Source organism: Ranitomeya imitator, chromosome 3 (assembly GCF_032444005.1).
Source record: "Ranitomeya imitator isolate aRanImi1 chromosome 3, aRanImi1.pri, whole genome shotgun sequence".
Classification (NCBI taxonomy): Eukaryota; Metazoa; Chordata; class Amphibia; order Anura; family Dendrobatidae; genus Ranitomeya; species Ranitomeya imitator.
This window is the reverse complement of record NC_091284.1, coordinates 528061639-528079804: the sequence shown is the minus strand read 5'-3', so window position 1 is coordinate 528079804 and position 18166 is coordinate 528061639. Positions and strand designations below refer to the sequence as shown.

At 41.8% G+C, this 18166-nt stretch overlaps 1 protein-coding gene across 7 annotated transcripts in view; it reads left to right on the top strand.

Moving 5' to 3' along the window:
• MSI2 (musashi RNA binding protein 2) overlaps positions 1–18166 on the top strand; it is a 973036-nt gene that overhangs the window by 582523 nt on the left and 372347 nt on the right. For all 7 annotated transcript variants that reach the window (XM_069757787.1, XM_069757784.1, XM_069757786.1 and 4 more), the window contains exon 8: positions 13920–14002. In XM_069757787.1, coding sequence (XP_069613888.1) covers positions 13920–14002 — 83 coding nt within the window. The remainder of the gene's footprint in view (positions 1–13919; positions 14003–18166) is intronic.

Here is an 18166-nt window from a genome sequence, read left to right as displayed (position 1 = left end):
CATCCCACGCACCGTGGTTGGAGAACTATGAAACCATCCTTAGCGTTTTATCTGCACACTGATAGAAAGGCTGCGAGCTGTAATGCTGGTTGATGACTTGGAGTCTTTTATATTTTTAGACTAGTTTTTGATTTTCGAGAAATCACTCCTTAAGTGGATTGTTGGCCTAGAGATTAGACATGGTATGTGCAGCTTACTATCGTCCTGTGCTAATGGCTGCTGATCTCAGGTACTGCACGGCTTTTTCAGCACCTTCCCCTCTCATTTTAGGGGAATGTGTGAACGGACCAGAGCCACATTGATTCACAGCAATCTATTTATCCTCGGCAGCAATTCCCCAAAGCTCCAGAAAGGTTTAGCAACACAGGAAGAGATATGACCAGGCAAGTTGAGAAAATAAATTAAGCCACTGTCAACTTTCCTTGTTTCTTCCTTCATTATTAATGGACAGAATGGGGCTCATTTATCACACGGAAGAAAAATTAATTGACACGGGCTTTAATATCATTATGCTTGGCTTGTCTGGTCACATTTCTTCATTTTGTGAAAGGCATTTTATTACAGTTTACGGGCACCAGCTGCTGCAGCTTCCTATATGCAGAAGACAGGTGCATAAATAACCCACCTCCGGAATAGAGCGGTAAGCATGCGCTGCTGCTGCGGGCAAAGGAACCCTCCTCTGTCATATGCTTGGACACTTGTGTCTAATGCTATATTATTAGGAACAATCTATTGGCTTCCGTAGTGTCTATTTCTGGCAGTCTACTGGTAATATGTGATTTCTTAGATTGCAGAAAATTTGCACATGTTATAGCCCAATAGCCTTTTTGTGGGGATGGGATTGTCAGTCATATTTTTAAAGAAATACTCCCATCAAAGTTTTAATCCTCTTAATATATTTTATATTATTTAGTATGGTGTACTTACAATTGCTCATTTTGCCCTTCTACCCAGCAAATTTTTCCCTTTACCATTAGATCTGTGACATCACGTGATCAAAAACAGACTAGCTGAATCATTCTATGCTCTGTGTAGAAACAGGAGGTCAATTTTCCCTCTATGAGGCATGTGTCAGTGGGAGGAGTGCCTCTTTAAGTTATAAAAGCAGTGGCATAACTTGAAGGTTGTGGCCCCACTGCAAAATTTCCAACAGGACCCCTAACTATAACAGATGTGTAATAGAATCGGTTTTCTCAGGCCCCTTTGATGTTAGGGCCCAGGTACATCTGCAACCCCTGCACCTACTATAAAGTTACGACCCTGACTAACTCTAAGATCACACAGTCTGGCTGACTGTGATGCCAATTGTTTCCAGATTTTGGAGATTTTTTTTTACATTATTGTGTGGTCAACACCAACAAGTGGGCAGAGTTTCAGTTTTATGAAGCCAAATATGGTCAATATGAAAGATATCAAAGCATGCGTTAGTCTTCTGTGCTTTACTGTGCAGACAGTGCTGGTTTCAATGGCACTTACCCGGAGTTGTTTGGAGTCTGTCAGCTCTAGCAGATGTCTGAAAAATCTTTAAAAAGAGAAAACCCTTCAAAGACTCTTCTATTTATTTCTATTGTAAAATGACTGGCTGTTTATATTTTTTATGATTATATAGCGCTATCATATTCCAGAGCACTTTAGACATTTTCATCACTGTCTGAAATGGGGCTCACAATCTAAATTCCTATCAATGTGTGTTTGGAGTGTGGGAGGAAACCGTAGAACCCAGAGAAAATCCACAAACGCAGGGAGAACATACAAACACCTTGTGGATGATTTCCTTGGTGGGATTTGAATGCAGGACCCCAGCGATGCAAAGCAACAATGAGCCACCATGTTTCCCAGATGTCCAGTGATTTCAGTGTTTTTCTTCTGTAACAGGTTTTGAAATACTCCTGGTGGTAGATAAGAAAGTGCATGTCACTACTTTGATGGAAAACGCTCCAAACAAGGCACTATCCAATCTGAAGGCTATGAGAATCTTTTCGAATTAAAAAAAAACAAACACTTCCAAAACATTTCAAAACTGCTTCAGGAAATGAAAAATTCCTCCAAAAACATCCCCATAGAAGATGTGTTGCCTGAATCTGTTCCACTAGAATACTTGTCGTTTTCTTTCCTCAGAGAATCCATTGTGCACATACCTGTACCCTCAAAATTAGGTGTTATTGACCACTGCATACATTCCTGCTATGTAACAGCCTAAGGCTTCATCCAGGTGTCAGGTTTTTTCATCAGATTTTCATCAGAATGCCATTCGAGCAAGGTCCAATTTTCATCTGTTTTTTGCTACGGTAAAAAAAAAGTTTTTCTACCTTCTCCTATAAGCTAGTTTGTTAAAAACAGACAGCAGGCAGATGGCATCCAAGTGTTGTCAGACTTTTTTTTCACTGTCTTGCATTTCCGAGCTTGATCCAACACTCAGATTAATATCTGACATGTCCTTGAAATTTTGTACAGACCACTTGGTCCTCAAAAAAGTCACTGACATGTGAATAGCCCCATACCCTGTGAGGCTGGTTTCACACGTCCTGATATTTCTGTTACCGGAGTCTTGTTGTGTACTACGTGTGCCACCCGTGTGCCCCATCAGTACCACACGGACGGAATCCAGGGAAGAAGCGCTACTGTGAGCTCTTTTCCCCGGCGCCTGGTGCTCAAGCCGGCTCTCATCATTCTCCCCTGCTCTGCCGGCGAGCAGAAGAGAATGATGAGCGTTATACTCCGAACTACAGCAGGTTAATTATTTATTGAAATATTTAAAAAAAAAACAGTGTGGGGACCCCTCTATTCTTGATAACCAACCTTGCAGAAGCGAACAGCTGAGGTTTTTTTGGTTGGTTAAGAAAATAGGGGGGAACCCACGTCAGGTTTTTCATTAATTTATTTACTTAGAACGCAGCTGGCGACTGGGGAATACCCCGATCATCCGCACCTACTGTCACTGTTATTAGCGGCAGCAGTTGTCGGATAATGGGGATAAGAGTCCCAAAAGCCCCCACCTGCTGTCATTTGGACTTTATTATAACGCTCATTATTCTTCTCTGCTCGCTGGCAGAGCAGGGGAAAATGATGACAGCCGGCTTCAGTACCAGCCACCGAGGAACAACGCTTACTGTAGCACTTTTTCCACGGCGCCGCTGCATCTCACACGGAGGATATCAATGTCTGTTCTCCGTGTGCACGACATTTTACCGTTCGTGCTGACGGCAAAAAACAGACATGTCAGCGTGTTTTACCCATCGATACATGGTCCGTGGAAACAGACTGATGTGCACAGACCCATTCATTTGAATGGGTCTACGTGTGTACTTGTCTCCGATATGTGTGGAAACTGTCACCACACGTACCGGAGACACGGATGTGTGAAACCGACCTTATAGATATTAAGTATGGGTATAGCTGTGAAAAAGCACAGCACCTGTACAGAAAACTCACGTGTGAATGAGCTTTATTCATGCGTCAGTACTTGGTCAGTATTTTGTATCAGTAATTGTAAGTCACAATGTAAAGTGAAAACTAGAATTAGACGTTTCATGCCTTTTCTGTGTTTTCGAGCCACTTATGGTTTGGCTCCAAATTACTGGTAAAATACTGATCAAAAATACTTGTGGGATTAAAGACTTAGACATGCGCTACTTTGTCATGTCTGATTCAGTTTGTATACGTACCTTCTGCATTGTAGAGCTCTGTGGAATATAGTTTGTGCTGTATAAATTAAAACTATTATATATTGCTGGGATTTTAATTTGCTGAAAAGTAAAAAGAAAAGCCAACGATTGTGAATGCAATTATAAAAGAAAACTGTAGCTAGATAGTGAGTTATGGTGCTTGCTAGATTGCTAGCAAATTACAAAGTGTCATTATTTTAATTCCTGAATGACTTCCCGAATATAATTTGCACTCTGCATTCTAACAGTCTTCCAGGGCAAAGGCTGCAGAAAATCTAAATGCCATTGTTCTGTAAGTGTATTATTTGATTTCCAACTCCAATGATAAGTACGGTGTCTAGAAATGTTTACAAGCCATTGCCCCCTTCTGTAGTAAATCACTGCAAGGTTCTCCCAAGGCTGTGGTCATACATGCATGGTTCCTATTACAATCAAAGTGAAACCACCAGTGAGACGAGAACCAAAGTAAACCGCGCAGGGAGTGCTATGTATATACCGTAAGTAGCCCATAGAGCAAGGCCTGCACAGTAACCAGAATATTGCAGCCATCTCTCAAGTGACTGTATCCATAGTAAATATGTCATCCATTGAAGTACTCTGCTGCTTGGCTGACAGTGAAAACCTTAAAGATGAAAGAAAAGACATTGCCCCTTCGTTTACTGACCTCAACCCTATTAAGAACGTGTGGCCCCTTATTAAATGGCAGATTTACAATGAAGGAGAACGGTACACCTCTCTGAACAGTGTCTGGGAGATGACTCCTAGCACTGTATTTGATCTATAATAAAAAATAAGGGTTTTGAAAGGTTGTTTGAAGAGGCAATCTGCATAACAAAAATAATCATCAAAAATACAGATTGCCTAATAATTGTGCGCACAGTGAATTTGAGTGACCTGTAAATTCCCGTGCACATATATAGTGGGATTGGCACTGTATTCTGCTTGGGCCTTGTAAACGACCTGTTATCTATTCGCTGCCTGTATCTGCTGCATGTTGCTTCCATCTTGAAACTTTCATTTACCAGTCAGTATCTAACAAAGGATCACATAAAGAAAACTGAATGTAACATTGTGCTGCATTTAAAACCGGAATTGAATAGCAGGCCCTCTCTTGTCCCGATACCAGCACCAACAGTTACTGTGTAGCTTTGGAGTGACATTTCTTATCTATAATGACAAAAGCGAGATACTCTTAACTATGCCCAGAGACATGTTAACCCCTTCATGACCGGGGGATTTTTCGTTTTTCCGTGTTCGTTTTTCGCTCCCCTCCTTCCCAGAGCCATAACTTTTTCATTTTTCCGTCAATTTGGCCATGTGAGGGCTTATTTTTTGCGGGACGAGTTGTACTTTTGAACGACATCATTGGTTTTAGCATGTCGTGTACTAGAAAACGGGAAAAAAATTCCAAGTGCGGTGAAATTGCAAAAAAAGTGCAATCCCACATTGGTTTTTTGTTTGGCTTTTTTGCTAGGTTGACTAAATGCTAAAACTGACCTGCCATTATGATTCTCCAGGTCATTACGAGTTCATAGACACCAAACATGACTAGGTTATTTTTTATCTAAGTGGTGAAAAAAAATTCCAAACTTTGCTAAAAAAAAAAAAAAAAAATTGCGCCATTTTCCGATACTCGTAGCGTCTCCATTTTTCATCATCTGGGGTCTGTTGAGGGCTTATTTTTTGCGTGCCGAGATGACGTTTTTAATGATAGCATTTCGGTGCAGATACGTTCTTTTGATCGCCCGTTATTGCATTTTAATGCAATGTCGCGGCGACCAAAAAAATGTAATTCTGGCGTTTCGAATTTTTTTCCCGCTACGCTGTTTAGCGATCAGGTTAATACTTTTTTTTATTTGATAGATCGGGCGATTCTGAGCGCGGCGATACCAAATATGCGTAGATTTGATATTTTTTTTATTGATTTATTTTGATTGGGGCGAAAGGGGGGTGATTTAAACTTTTATGTTTTTTTTATTTTTTTCACATTTTTTTAAACTTTTTTTTTTTAACTTTTGCCATGCTTTAATAGCCTCCATGAGAGGCTAGAAGCAGGCATAGCACGATCGGCTCTGCTACATAGCAGCGATCTGCTGATCGCTGCTATGTAGCAGAATTGCACGTGTGCTGTGAGCGCCGATCACAGGGTGGCGCTCACAGCGACGGCAATCAGTAACCATAGAGGTCTCAAGGACCTCTATGGTTACCATTCACAAGCATCGCCGACCCCCGATCATGTGACGGGGGTCGGCGATGACGTCATGTCCGGCCGCCCGGCCGGAAGCGGTAGTTAAATGCCGCTGTCTGCGTTTGACAGCGGCATTTAACTAGTTAATAGGTGCGGGCAGATCGCGATTCTGCCCGCGCCTATTACGGGCACATGTCAGCTGTTCAAAACAGCTGACATGTCCCGGCTTTGGTGCGGGCTCACCGCACAGCCCTGCATCAAAGCAGGGGAGCCGGCATCGGACGGTATAGTACGTCCGATGCCGGTAAGGGGTTAAAGAAAGAAAGGTGGACAAAAATCTACAGTATATTACCATGATTTCGGAAAGCCCACACATGTCAGGGACTGCTCGAGTGAAGGTTTTCTCACAAATTGCAGTCTCGAGAGTCCATGGACAATGCAAGTAGAAATGTTCACCAAACTTGCATTCATTATTACAATTCATGTTAGAAATACCAGAAAATGTGACCAGTAGAAACCTAAGGGTATGTGCACACGTTAAGTATTTGATGCAGAAATTTCTGCATCTCTTGGCAGGAAAAACACAGTTTGTACAATTTGCCTCCGAGAATCGGATGGAACTCGTTCATATCTTTGATGATATCTGAGTGCATTTTTCATGGACTGCCAAAATGGAGAAGGTGGAGAAACTTTTCTTTTTTTACCTCTACTCTCTACTATAGATGGGCGGACACCTGGATGTTCTTGTTCAGCCGAATAGTTACAAAATTCGGGTTCGGGTACCAGAACAGTATCTGGACCTGAACCCACACCCCATTCTCTTGAATGGGGTGCCCGAACATCCAGTGTTTGCCTTTCTGTCATGTGCATGACAGCTCGGCAAACACCACTTCTGATCGGCGGTAAAATCATGACGAGTATAACTGTGTTTGCTATTTTCAAATAAAAAAGTGTTTTGTTTTATTTCAAATAAAAGACTTTATTCCGACCGTGTCTTTATTTACCATACAACTATAGGATTAGTAATGGATAGGTGTCTTATAGACGCCTCTTCATTACTAAACCATGGGCTTGATGTCACCTGACAATACAAGGTGACATCAGACCCACAAATGAGCCTCACTTGCCACCACTACAGGGCAAGTGGGAAGAGCCGGGCACAGCGCTACAACTGGCTCATCTAAAAGGTGTGCCTTTTCTGGGTGGCTGCTATTTTTAGGCTGGGGTTGCCAATATCCATGGCACATTACTACCCTGAGATTACCAGTCCCCCAGCTGCCGGGCACAGCGCTACAACTGGCTCATCTAAAAGGTGTGCCTTTTCTGGGTGGCTGCTATTTTTAGGCTGGGGTTGCCAATATCCATGGCACATTACTACCCTGAGATTACCAGTCCCCCAGCTGTCTGCTTTAGCTTGGCTGGTTGTTAAAAATTGGGGAGAACCCACATTGTTTATTTTTCTTTATTTAAAGAATACTGCGTGAGGACCCCTCTATTATTGATAGCCAGCCTTGCTGAAGCTGACAGCTGAGGGTTGCAGTCCCCAGATGTGAGTTTTACCTGGTTGGTTAATAAAAATACAGGAGAACCCGTGCCGTTTTTTTTATTATTTATTTACAGCACAGGCGGTGGCTGAAGAACACTCCCATCAGCCACTCCTGCTCGCACTGTTAGTGTGAGATCCGCGGCTGTTTGACTGTTGGTGATGATTTTACTTGCGATCAGAAGCGGTGTTTGCCACGCTGTCATGTACATGACAGTGCAACAAATATCCGGTGTTTCGGGGTGCAAAACACATACAATAACATGGACTTCCTGGTGAAGTCGATGTTTAGTGTCTGTGCGCGAACAGTAGGTGTTCGGTACGAATGCCGAACTTTACTGTTTGGGTTTGCCCATATCTACTCTCTACACCGCCTAGAAAATTGGATCACTCTGATCAAACTTTGATCAGAAGAGAGAAAACGGTTGTCTGTACCTGCCCTGATTTTCAGTAGTCACTGTCCCGAGTAGTGTAGAGCTAAGCAATTAGTAAAAAGAAGCAGCACCACATCTATTTCTGTTTCTTGATTGTCATCTCTCTCCTTATACCCTTTCAATAGACTTCAATTGGAGCTGTAATCTGATCCCTCAGTTAGTTTATCTTCAGTTCAGTAAAACGGGGGGGGGGTGAGGAAAGGGTAGGAGAAGTGGCTCATAAGTGGGGAATGAGGTATACTTTCTTAACATCACAACAATTTTTATAATCTCTCAAAGTTTGTTGAATCTACAATGAGCATTTAACTGTTACATTGTATCAGATGTGGCTGTTTTCTACTTTTTTTTAAAACTTAGGCTACTTTCACACTAGCGTTAACTGCAATCCGTCACAATGCGTCGTTTTGCAGAAAAAACGCATCCTGCAAAAGTGTTTGCAGGATGCGTTTTTTCTCCATTGACTAACATTACGCGACGCATTGCGACGGATTGCCACACGTCGCAACCGTCGCGCGACGGTTGCGCCGTTTTTCGGCCGACCGTCGGCCGCAAAAAACGTTCCATGTAACATTTTTTACAGCCGACGGACCGTCTTTTCCGACCGCGCATGCGCGGCCGGAGCTCCTCCCCCTCCTCCCCGCACCTCACAATGGGGCAGCGGATGCGCTGAAAAGCAGCATCCGCTGCATCCGTTGTGCGGCGGAGGCAACGCTAGCGTCGGTAACCTCGGCCCGACGCTAGTGTGAAAGAAGCCTAATACTGCAATGATGTTTTTATCTTTAACTTTATATACAGGTCCTTCTCAAAAAATTAGCATATAGTGTTAAATTTCATTATTTACCATAATGTAATGATTACAATTAAACTTTCATATATTATAGATTCATTATCCACCAACTGAAATTTGTCAGGTCTTTTATTGTTTTAATACTGATGATTTTGGCATACAACTCCTGATAACCCAAAAAACCTGTCTCAATAAATTAGCATATTTCACCCATCCAATCAAATAAAAGTGTTTTTTAATAACAAACAAAAAAACCAACAAATAATAATGTTCAGTTATGCACTCAATACTTGGTCGGGAATCCTTTGGCAGAAATGACTGCTTCAATGCGGCGTGGCATGGAGGCAATCAGCCTGTGACACTGCTGAGATGTTATGGAGGCCCAGGATGCTTCAATAGCGGCCTTAAGCTCATCCAGAGTGTTGGGTCTTGCGTCTCTCAACTTTCTCTTCACAATATCCCACAGATTCTCTATGGGGTTCAGGTCAGGAGAGTTGGCAGGCCAATTGAGCACAGTAATACCATGGTCAGTAAACCATTTACCAGTGGTTTTGGCACTGTGAGCAGGTGCCAGGTTGTGCTGAAAAATGAAATCTTCATCTCCATAAAGCATTTCAGCCGATGGAAGCATGAAGTGCTCCAAAATCTCCTGATAGCTAGCTGCATTGACCCTACCCTTGATGAAACACAGTGGACCAACACCAGCAGCTGACATGGCACCCCACACCATCACTGACTGTGGGTACTTGACACTGGACTTCAGGCATTTTGGCATTTCCTTCTCCCCAGTCTTCCTCCAGACTCTGGCACCTTGATTTCCGAATGACATGCAAAATTTGCTTTCATCAGACAAAAGTACTTGGGACCACTTAGCAACAGTCCAGTGTTGCTTCTCTGTAGCCCAGGTCAGGCGCCTCTGCCGCTGTTTATGGTTCAAAAGTGGCTTTACCTGGGGAATGCGGCACCTGTAGCCCATTTCCTGCACACGCCTGTGCACGGTGGCTCTGGATGTTTCCACACCAGACTCAGTCCACTGCTTCCTCAGGTTCCCCAAGGTCTGGAATAGGTCCTTCTCCACAATCTTCCTCAGGGTCCGGTCTCCTCTTCTCGTTGTACAGCGTTTTCTGCCACATTGTTTCCTTCCAACAGACTTACCATTGAGGTGCCTTGATACAGCACTCTGGGAACAGCCTATTTGTTGAGAAATTTCTTTCTGGGTCTTACCCTCTTGCTTGAGGGTGTCAATGATGGCCTTCTTGACATCTGTCAGGTCGCTAGTCTTACCCATGATGGGGGTTTTGAGTAATGAACCAGGCAGGGAGTTTATAAAAGCCTCAGGTATCTTTTGCATGTGTTTAGAGTTAATTAGTTGATTCAGAAGATTAGGGTAATAGGTCGTTTAGAGAACCTTTTCTTGATATGCTAATTTATTGAGACAGGTTTTTTGGGTTATCAGGAGTTGTATGCCAAAATCATCAGTATTAAAACAATAAAAGACCTGACAAATTTCAGTTGGTGGATAATGAATCTATAATATATGAAAGTTTAATTGTAATCATTACATTATGGTAAATAATGAAATTTAACACTATATGCTAATTTTTTGAGAAGGACCTGTATGTAGTCACATTGTAGTTGTGACCTTGTATAAAATTTGTTTACATGGTTAAATAAGCACGGCTCCAGTGAAACCAGCAGTAGCAGTCTTGGAAAATACATTTTGGGCCTTGATTTTTTTCTGCAGTCGTTGGTTTTTTAACGCTTCCTCAGATTGTCTTCAGAGAACTCACTTTTATTTTCGTTCCCCCTTGTCTTTTATTTGTTTAAGTATTGAGCAGTTGTTAGGAAAATGACAGTGTGTTGATTTTTAAAAGGGAATCAATACGCAGAACTGGTGCCGCCTGCCAAAAACCTTTCCGTGTGGCTTTGTCTGGCAGATCCAGGGCCTCGGTGAGTAAATACTGTGCATAGCTGATGGGTAGGCAGCAAGCATCAAACAGCCTTTAACTGGGCCAAGTCTGTGTTCATATTTGATTCCGCTACAGAGAGGGAGGCAAGAGCTCTGGTCACAAGCCTCAATCTTTAATAGCGTCGTAAGGGCCTCAGGATGTCCTGATGAGGTATTAGAGGAAGTAATTCAGGAAGAAAGGGACAAATAACCATCTCCGGATGCTGAATGGCCCTTAAGGTTGACCGCCTCAGAGTGTTCAAAGACAAGTGCAGACCTGCACTGATCCAAGAAGTTCTTATTACACACTGGCTGCTTCCCTTCCAGAGCAAAGATCTAAGTCCCCTTGTCTCCTGACCCTTATAAATAACAGACGCGTTAACGCCTTCAGTGCTTCCAGGCACTTGCAAACCACTAAGTAGTGTTATGCCTGCTTGGTGATCCCATTAAGTTTTCCTCATTAGTAAAGAGAAAAAAAATCCAAAGTCATTTTATGTTGCTACCATGGCAGTGGTGATTCTGTCGAGGGTGTTTTCCTGGTGGTATGTGCTTTGTAATTTATAACCCTTTATGTGTTTTGATGTGCACTGCTGTGAATTTGATAGTACAGAGGCAATTATTCTTCATACTCTACACATTTAATTCTGTTTTCCCATAGAGAATTCTTTACAAGAGCGGTGGAATCATGAATTATTAGATAAAAATATAGTAAAATAATAACTTTTATTTTCATTAAATTAATAAATTTTTATGAATTATTTGAATTGAACTATTTTATTTGTATAGTTTTATTTTCTTTAAGGGTTTTATTTTTTTTTAATAAAGATAACCTGTGTCCAAATATTCAGTTAACTACACTTTACCACCATGTAAATAATTCCAGTCCATTTAATGTAATGGTGCAGGGAACTTGAGCACTCAGATGCACTTATGTGCAGACAATCCGGAAGTGGCAATGCTTTGGACGCAGCGCATGTTCGCTGCGTCCAAAGCGCTGCCGTCTATTGAACGCAGGTGTTCACTGAACCGTGTAGATTCACCACGTCCAATACATTCCATGGGTGAAATTGACATGCTGCGGTCTGGTGAGACATGCCGCAAGTTCGTCTCAGCGGGTATCTCTGGACGCATAGTGGAGTGGGCATGGGATTTCTAGAATTCCCATCCTCTATGTTGTAACATCTGGGCGCTGCACAAGTACACAGCGTCCAACCCACAGCGTTTACTGATCATCTGCACATACCCCGATTGCCATGGAGTTGAAGAAGCCAAGCTTCTTTTAAAGGGAACTTGTAAGAAGCCTTAATCAATCCCCCTTAAATATTTTGACTGTGTAGTCCTTTAAAAGATAATCCTTTTATAATTTTTTCCGCAGCTTTCTGTTGGCCTTATGAGTGCTCTTGTGTATGGTAGAAGGTCAAAATGTCTGTCTGAACAATTGGCCAGATGAGGGGCTACCCTGCCTCCTTAGTTTCTATATATCCTGTGAGCTTTATTGAGTCTGACTGCAGGTATGGACTGGGACTGAAATTCAGCCCTGGCATTTGAATTCATGCAGGCCCATACTGTCCCCATCCCCAAGCACCAGATGCAATTTATTACTAACTAGTTGGTGGCCCGATTCTAATGAATCGGGTATTCTAGAATATGTATGTATGTATATAGCAGCCACATAGTATATAGCACAGGCCACGTAGTATATAGGAGTACTATGTGGCCTGTGCTATATACTATGTGGCTGCTATATACATACCTATTGTAGAGTACCCAATGCGTTAATACAGGCCATGCAGTAAATAACACAGCCCACGTAGTATGTAACACAGCCCACCCAGTAAATAACACAGCCCACATAGTATCTAACACAGCCCACGCAGTATATAGCAGCCACGCAGTATATAACACAGCCCACGTAGTAGGTCACACAGGCCACATAGGATATAACACTGGCCACGTAATATAGAACACTGGCCATGTAATATATAGCAAGACCGCTAAGTCTTCTGGGTAATTTCGCAATGCATCTCTGGAAACGGAAGCTGGCGGCAGGTGCAAGCGTATCGTCGGACGACGGAAGGTGAGAATAGCAGGTTTTTTGTTTTTTTTATTATTTTTAACATTAGATCTTTTTACTATTGATGCTGCATAGGCAGCATCAATAGTAAAAAGTTGGGGACACAGGGTTAATAGCCGCGTTAACGGAGTGTTACCTGCGGCATAACGCGGTCAATTAACGCTGGCTTTAACCCTGTGTGAGCAGTGACTGGACGGGAGTATGGAGCGGGCGCCGGGCACTGACTGGACGGAAGTAGGGAGGGACTAATTCTCGGCCTGACTGTGCCTGTCGCTGATTGGTCGCAGCAGCCAGGACAAGCAGCTGGCGAGACCAATCAGCGACTGGGGATTTCCGTTACAGACAGACAGACAGATGGAAGTGACCCTTAGACAATTATATAGTAGATATTACCCTGGATGGAGCTTTACTGCAAGACCAATATTTCTAATTCCTGTGGCCTGCTGGGATAAGTGATGGAGTCAGCGACTTTGTGCTCCATCACAACTCTTAACAGTATGGGTGTCTTGAGAACAACAATTCTGTTAACAACGTAGCAGTGAAGGTGGCCCATGACCAGACAGGCCCTTCTGGCATTTGCCAGAGGGCCAGTCCGACCCTGCTCTGATGCCAGCAATACGCGTTGAGTGCGGTAATTGACTACTTACCAACCGATTTAGTCTCCTGAAGTCTCCTTCTTGATGAAGGGGCAATTGTAGACCATGTATAGTTTTAACAGAGATTTCAAGCTGTTACTAATCTCCTTCCTATAGCAATAAACATTCGTGCTCAGCTGATTTGTATTCTGTGCATGGCAGTGTGTTGGAATTTAAAGTCATCTGCATGCATGTTTCCAGAAATGAAGGCACACTTCATTTAATTGTGGGCTCGAAATGTCAACATTGGGACATTTCATAAAGTGGAGTACCGTTTACTGGCTCTCTTTATAAGTATATTTTTAGTTAGGCATTCAATGTAGTGACATAATGATTACAATGTATTAGGCAACACATAAAAAGAATTTACTACTGTGATCCGGTATGTTAATATCATGGTCTTCAGTAAGCTTCTAGTAAGCAAAGGTAATGCCACAAGGAAATATTTGATCTCATACATATGGAGCATGCTTTGTTTTCTCCTGCTTTTATGCTGAACTCACTAGGAGTCTCTTTATGTTACGTTACTTTTTATGTTGCATTAGTTTGTGTGGTGATTTCACCTGAATGAATACATCAGAAGATAAGATGCTGGGTTTTTTTATTTTTTTTTTATGCAGTAAACATCGTAATTTTCTCTTACAGGTTTTGGCTTTGTAACCTTTGAAAATGAAGATGTTGTGGAGAAAGTCTGCGAGATTCATTTCCATGAAATAAACAACAAAATGGTATGTTCTCTTTCCAAGTAACCCTTACGAATTGCCAGTTATGATTGCGTATGTTCTGAAATGATATTTATCTAAAATGGCTCCCCCATGTAGAGGAAACAAATGTCATTCTTAAAGGCGATATTGTGAGCATCACATTGTATGTTCTCGTACCCTTTTAGGTTTCATTTCCTCTGCCCATCTGTTAGTGTTTGTATGTATATGACATTTGGGTTCACTGTACAAAAATGTTTTACAGTAATAATACTTGTTTGATCCCTTCTATCCAAGGATACGGATTTCACATAAACTATATTCCATAGTGAACATGTAATGTTCTGTTTTTGAAGCCGGAAGATACTTCCCCTGATTCATCTCCCTCAAATGGAAAATTGGATGGGTCTTATGCCTTGAGATAGGAGACCAGGGAAGCTAAGTTTAACCCTTATAGATATGCCACAACTGAAAAAGGCTATATATATTCATTTTCTTTGTCAGAAACTGCTTAACTGATTGTAACACTAATTTAATGAGGTTTTGTGCTGTTATAGTGCAGACTAACCGCGGTCAGAGAAAAAGTAAGTCCATGGTGATCCTGGATGGCCTCACATTTTCAAAAAATGTAGCCAGATTGGATAAGAAAGCTTATCTGTTTGACTTTGTACTTTGAGTCTCTTTTTTGGCCCATTTTGCCTGAGGAATACAAGTTGCACACCTTGATGAAGGGAGTTGATATCCTTAGGCCTCAACCTCCCTTATTACACAAATGCACATTACCTGATATACTTCATCCAAGTTTATACAGCTTGGAGTTGGATAATATGATATGGCTAAAATCTACGCTCCCTAATAATTGTGCTCAGAGTGTAGTGCAAAGCACTCTAGTCTGCAGTAGTACTCCTCCATGTTTTGTTCCGCCCTCTCTGGAGTGCAGTCTGGTCTCATAATTTGTATGACCATTCGCTATCACCTTTTAATTGATATTTCTGTCCAGCTTCTAGATTATTTTCTTATGTATGCCTATGACTTTTCCCTGTTTTCAGAAGTGACCGTTGGTGTACTTTTTAACAGAAAATGTAGCAAATTATACTTTTTTTTTTCCCAGTACTTAGTTGCTACAAGCAACTGTAAACTTTTTTTTTTTACATTTATTTTTTTTTTCTTTTTATCTCCGCATTATATGAGTGCTACAGTGGTATAAGAAGTAAATTAACAGAATTTGATATACACCCATTTTTTTTTTGTATATTTCAGCTTATTTCATCTTTAGTCTCTGTCAAGCACCATTCTCTTCTTCTTCTTCAAACAGTGTAGTTATGTATGCATTGTATATTGGCCTTGTATGTGTTCACAGAGTATAAATTCAATAATGGAGCTTTTAGAGCGGATAAGATCAAAGCAATCTTCTTAGCATATGCTGGAGGCCTGACTCAATATTTGACTTGCTAATTCTTTCCTAGAGCACGGAAATAATATTGTTCATTTTGTTCTTACCGTTACATACAACTGGGATGAAAAAAAAAAAAAAACTACCTTACATTAACTCTATTTAAATCCCTTTTGTCCCTAAAATATTGCACCAGATTACCAACTGTTTCACTAATCGCACTGTTGGAAAGGAGGTTTCTGGCACCTTTATTTGGAATGTAATTTATGGCTCTAGAACCAATTATGTAAGAAATTTATTTATGTCTTATTTAGAGATAAGAATTACATAGCGATGTAATCTAATACTGATAAAAATGGTGATAGATATAGTTTACAAATTACCAGTGATCCTTTATCATTCATGAAGAAGTGATATTTACTTTTCCTGTCCTTCGTCTTCACTTCCGTTATCGTTCCGATCCTACGTCTGAGCAAGTATCCGAATGTGTTTGTTAGGATGACAGAGCAGTTGACTTTAGCAATGCCATAACTATGACCATAAAACCATAGGCTCCAGCATTAGTATTCCACTTACTGTGTATATTTATTAACATGTTCATGTTCCACAATTGTAATGCCATATAATGACAACCATATAATGCTAAATATTGTACCTGCAATCCTTACATAAAAGTGATAGTATTGGCCCCCTTAAAAATAGTTACATCTTAAGGCCCCGTCACACATAGCGACGCTGCAGCGATACCGACAACGATCCGGATCGCTGCAGCGTCGCTGTTTGGTCGCTGGAGAGCTGTCACACAGACAGCTCTCCAGCGACCAACGATCCCGCAGGGACGCGCTTAGTAACCCGATGTTTACCCTGGTTACCATCTTTAAAGTAAAAAAAAACAAACGCTACATACTTACCTATCGCTGTCTGTCCTCGGTGCTCACAGCCAGACCAGAGAAGCAGAGCGCCGAGGACAGACAGCGATAGGTAAGTATGTAGCGTTTGTTTTTTTACTTTTAGGATGGTAAACAGGGTAAACATCGGGTTACTAAGCGCGGCCCTGCGCTTAGTTACCCGATGTTTACCCTGGTTACCAGCGATGTCCGCGGGACCTCAACGATCAAAAAATGGCCCAGGCCATTCCGACACGACCAGCGATCTCACAGCAGGGGCCTGATCGCTGGTACGTGTCACACATAGCGAGATCGCTACTGCGTCACGAAACTTGTGACTCAGCAGCGATCTCGCTAGCGATCTCGCTATGTGTGACGGGGCCTTTACATAAAATTTAGGCTCATTTCCCACTGAGCTTTTATTGTGCTTTTGAGGCTGCATGTTTTCCTTGCCTCAAAAACGCAGCGTCTTAGGCTATGTACCCACGTTGCAGAATCTAAGCAGGATTTTTCTCATCAAAACCGGACTCCCTTGCCAGGAAATCCACTCGCGTTTCTCTGTTGTTGTTTTTTGCGTTTTTATCGCATATTTGTCTAGTTTTTCTCACATTTTTCATGCTTTTTTTTTTTTTTTTCATGCGTCCCAATACAATTCTATAGCGGCGGAATCGCCGTGATTCCGAAAAATTAATGAACATGCTGCATCTTTTTCAGCGATGCGTTTCCGCTGCGGAAAAAAACGCAGCATGGGCACAACAATTGCGGAATGTCATTAAAAATAATGGGATGCATATTGTAAGCGTTTTTGAAGAGTTTCCGCAGCGGAAAAACTCGCAAAAATGCTTAAAAAATGCAAAGTGGGCACATAGACTTACAATTCCAGCAAAGTAGATGGGATTCATAGAAATCTCCTGGCCACTGTGCTTCTTATTTATGCTGCGGAAACTCACCAGTGGTGCATGTTTTAAATCCACAGCATGTTCATTTATCTTGCAGGTACGCTGAGTTTTCTGTGCAGCTTTTAGATGCAGAAACTATGCAAGTAAAAATGTATTTTTAATGTGTTTCCGTGGTGGAAGCTCCTCAACATTGCATGTAATCTGTACCAAGTATGTCAATAAAGTAAAATCAATATACTAGAAGGTTTAAGAAACAAGGCAGCTTTTAGAGTGACACACCAGAGTAAAAAACACAATAAAAACGCATGTTACAAAAACGCACACAAAAATGCAATGAAAAAATCCAAGAAACCTAATATAAATAATAGCTACAGAAATGGTGCAGAAATTCAGCAACATCAAAAATGCACCAGACACTTATCGTGGGAATGTAGCCTTTATATATATACACTTCTAAAAAGAATAAAGGTAACACTTAAACAGAATATGACTCCAAGTAAATCAAACTTTGGTGAAATCAAACTGTCCACTTAGGAAGCAACACTGTTTGACCATCAATTTCACATGCTGTTGTGCAAATGGAGTAGACAATAGATGGAAATTATTGGCAATTATCAAGACACCCTCAATAAAGGAGTGGTTCTGCAGGTGGGGACCACACACCACATCTCAGTACCAATGCTTTCTGGCTGATGTTTTGGCCACTTTTAAATGTTGGTTGTGCTCTCCACACTCGTGGTAGCATGAGATGAACTCTACAACCCACACAAGTGGCTTAGGTCGTGCAGCTCATCCAGGATGGCACATCAATGCGAGCTGTAGCAAGAAGGTTTGCTGTGTCTGTCAGTGTAGTGTCCATAGGCTGGAAGCGCTATTAGGAGACAGGCCAGTACACCAGGAGACGTGGAGAGTGCTGTAGGAGGGCAACAACCCAGCAGCAGGACCACTAACTCAGCCTTTGTGCAAGGAGGAACAGGAGGAGCACTGCCAGAGTCCTGCAAAATGACCTCCA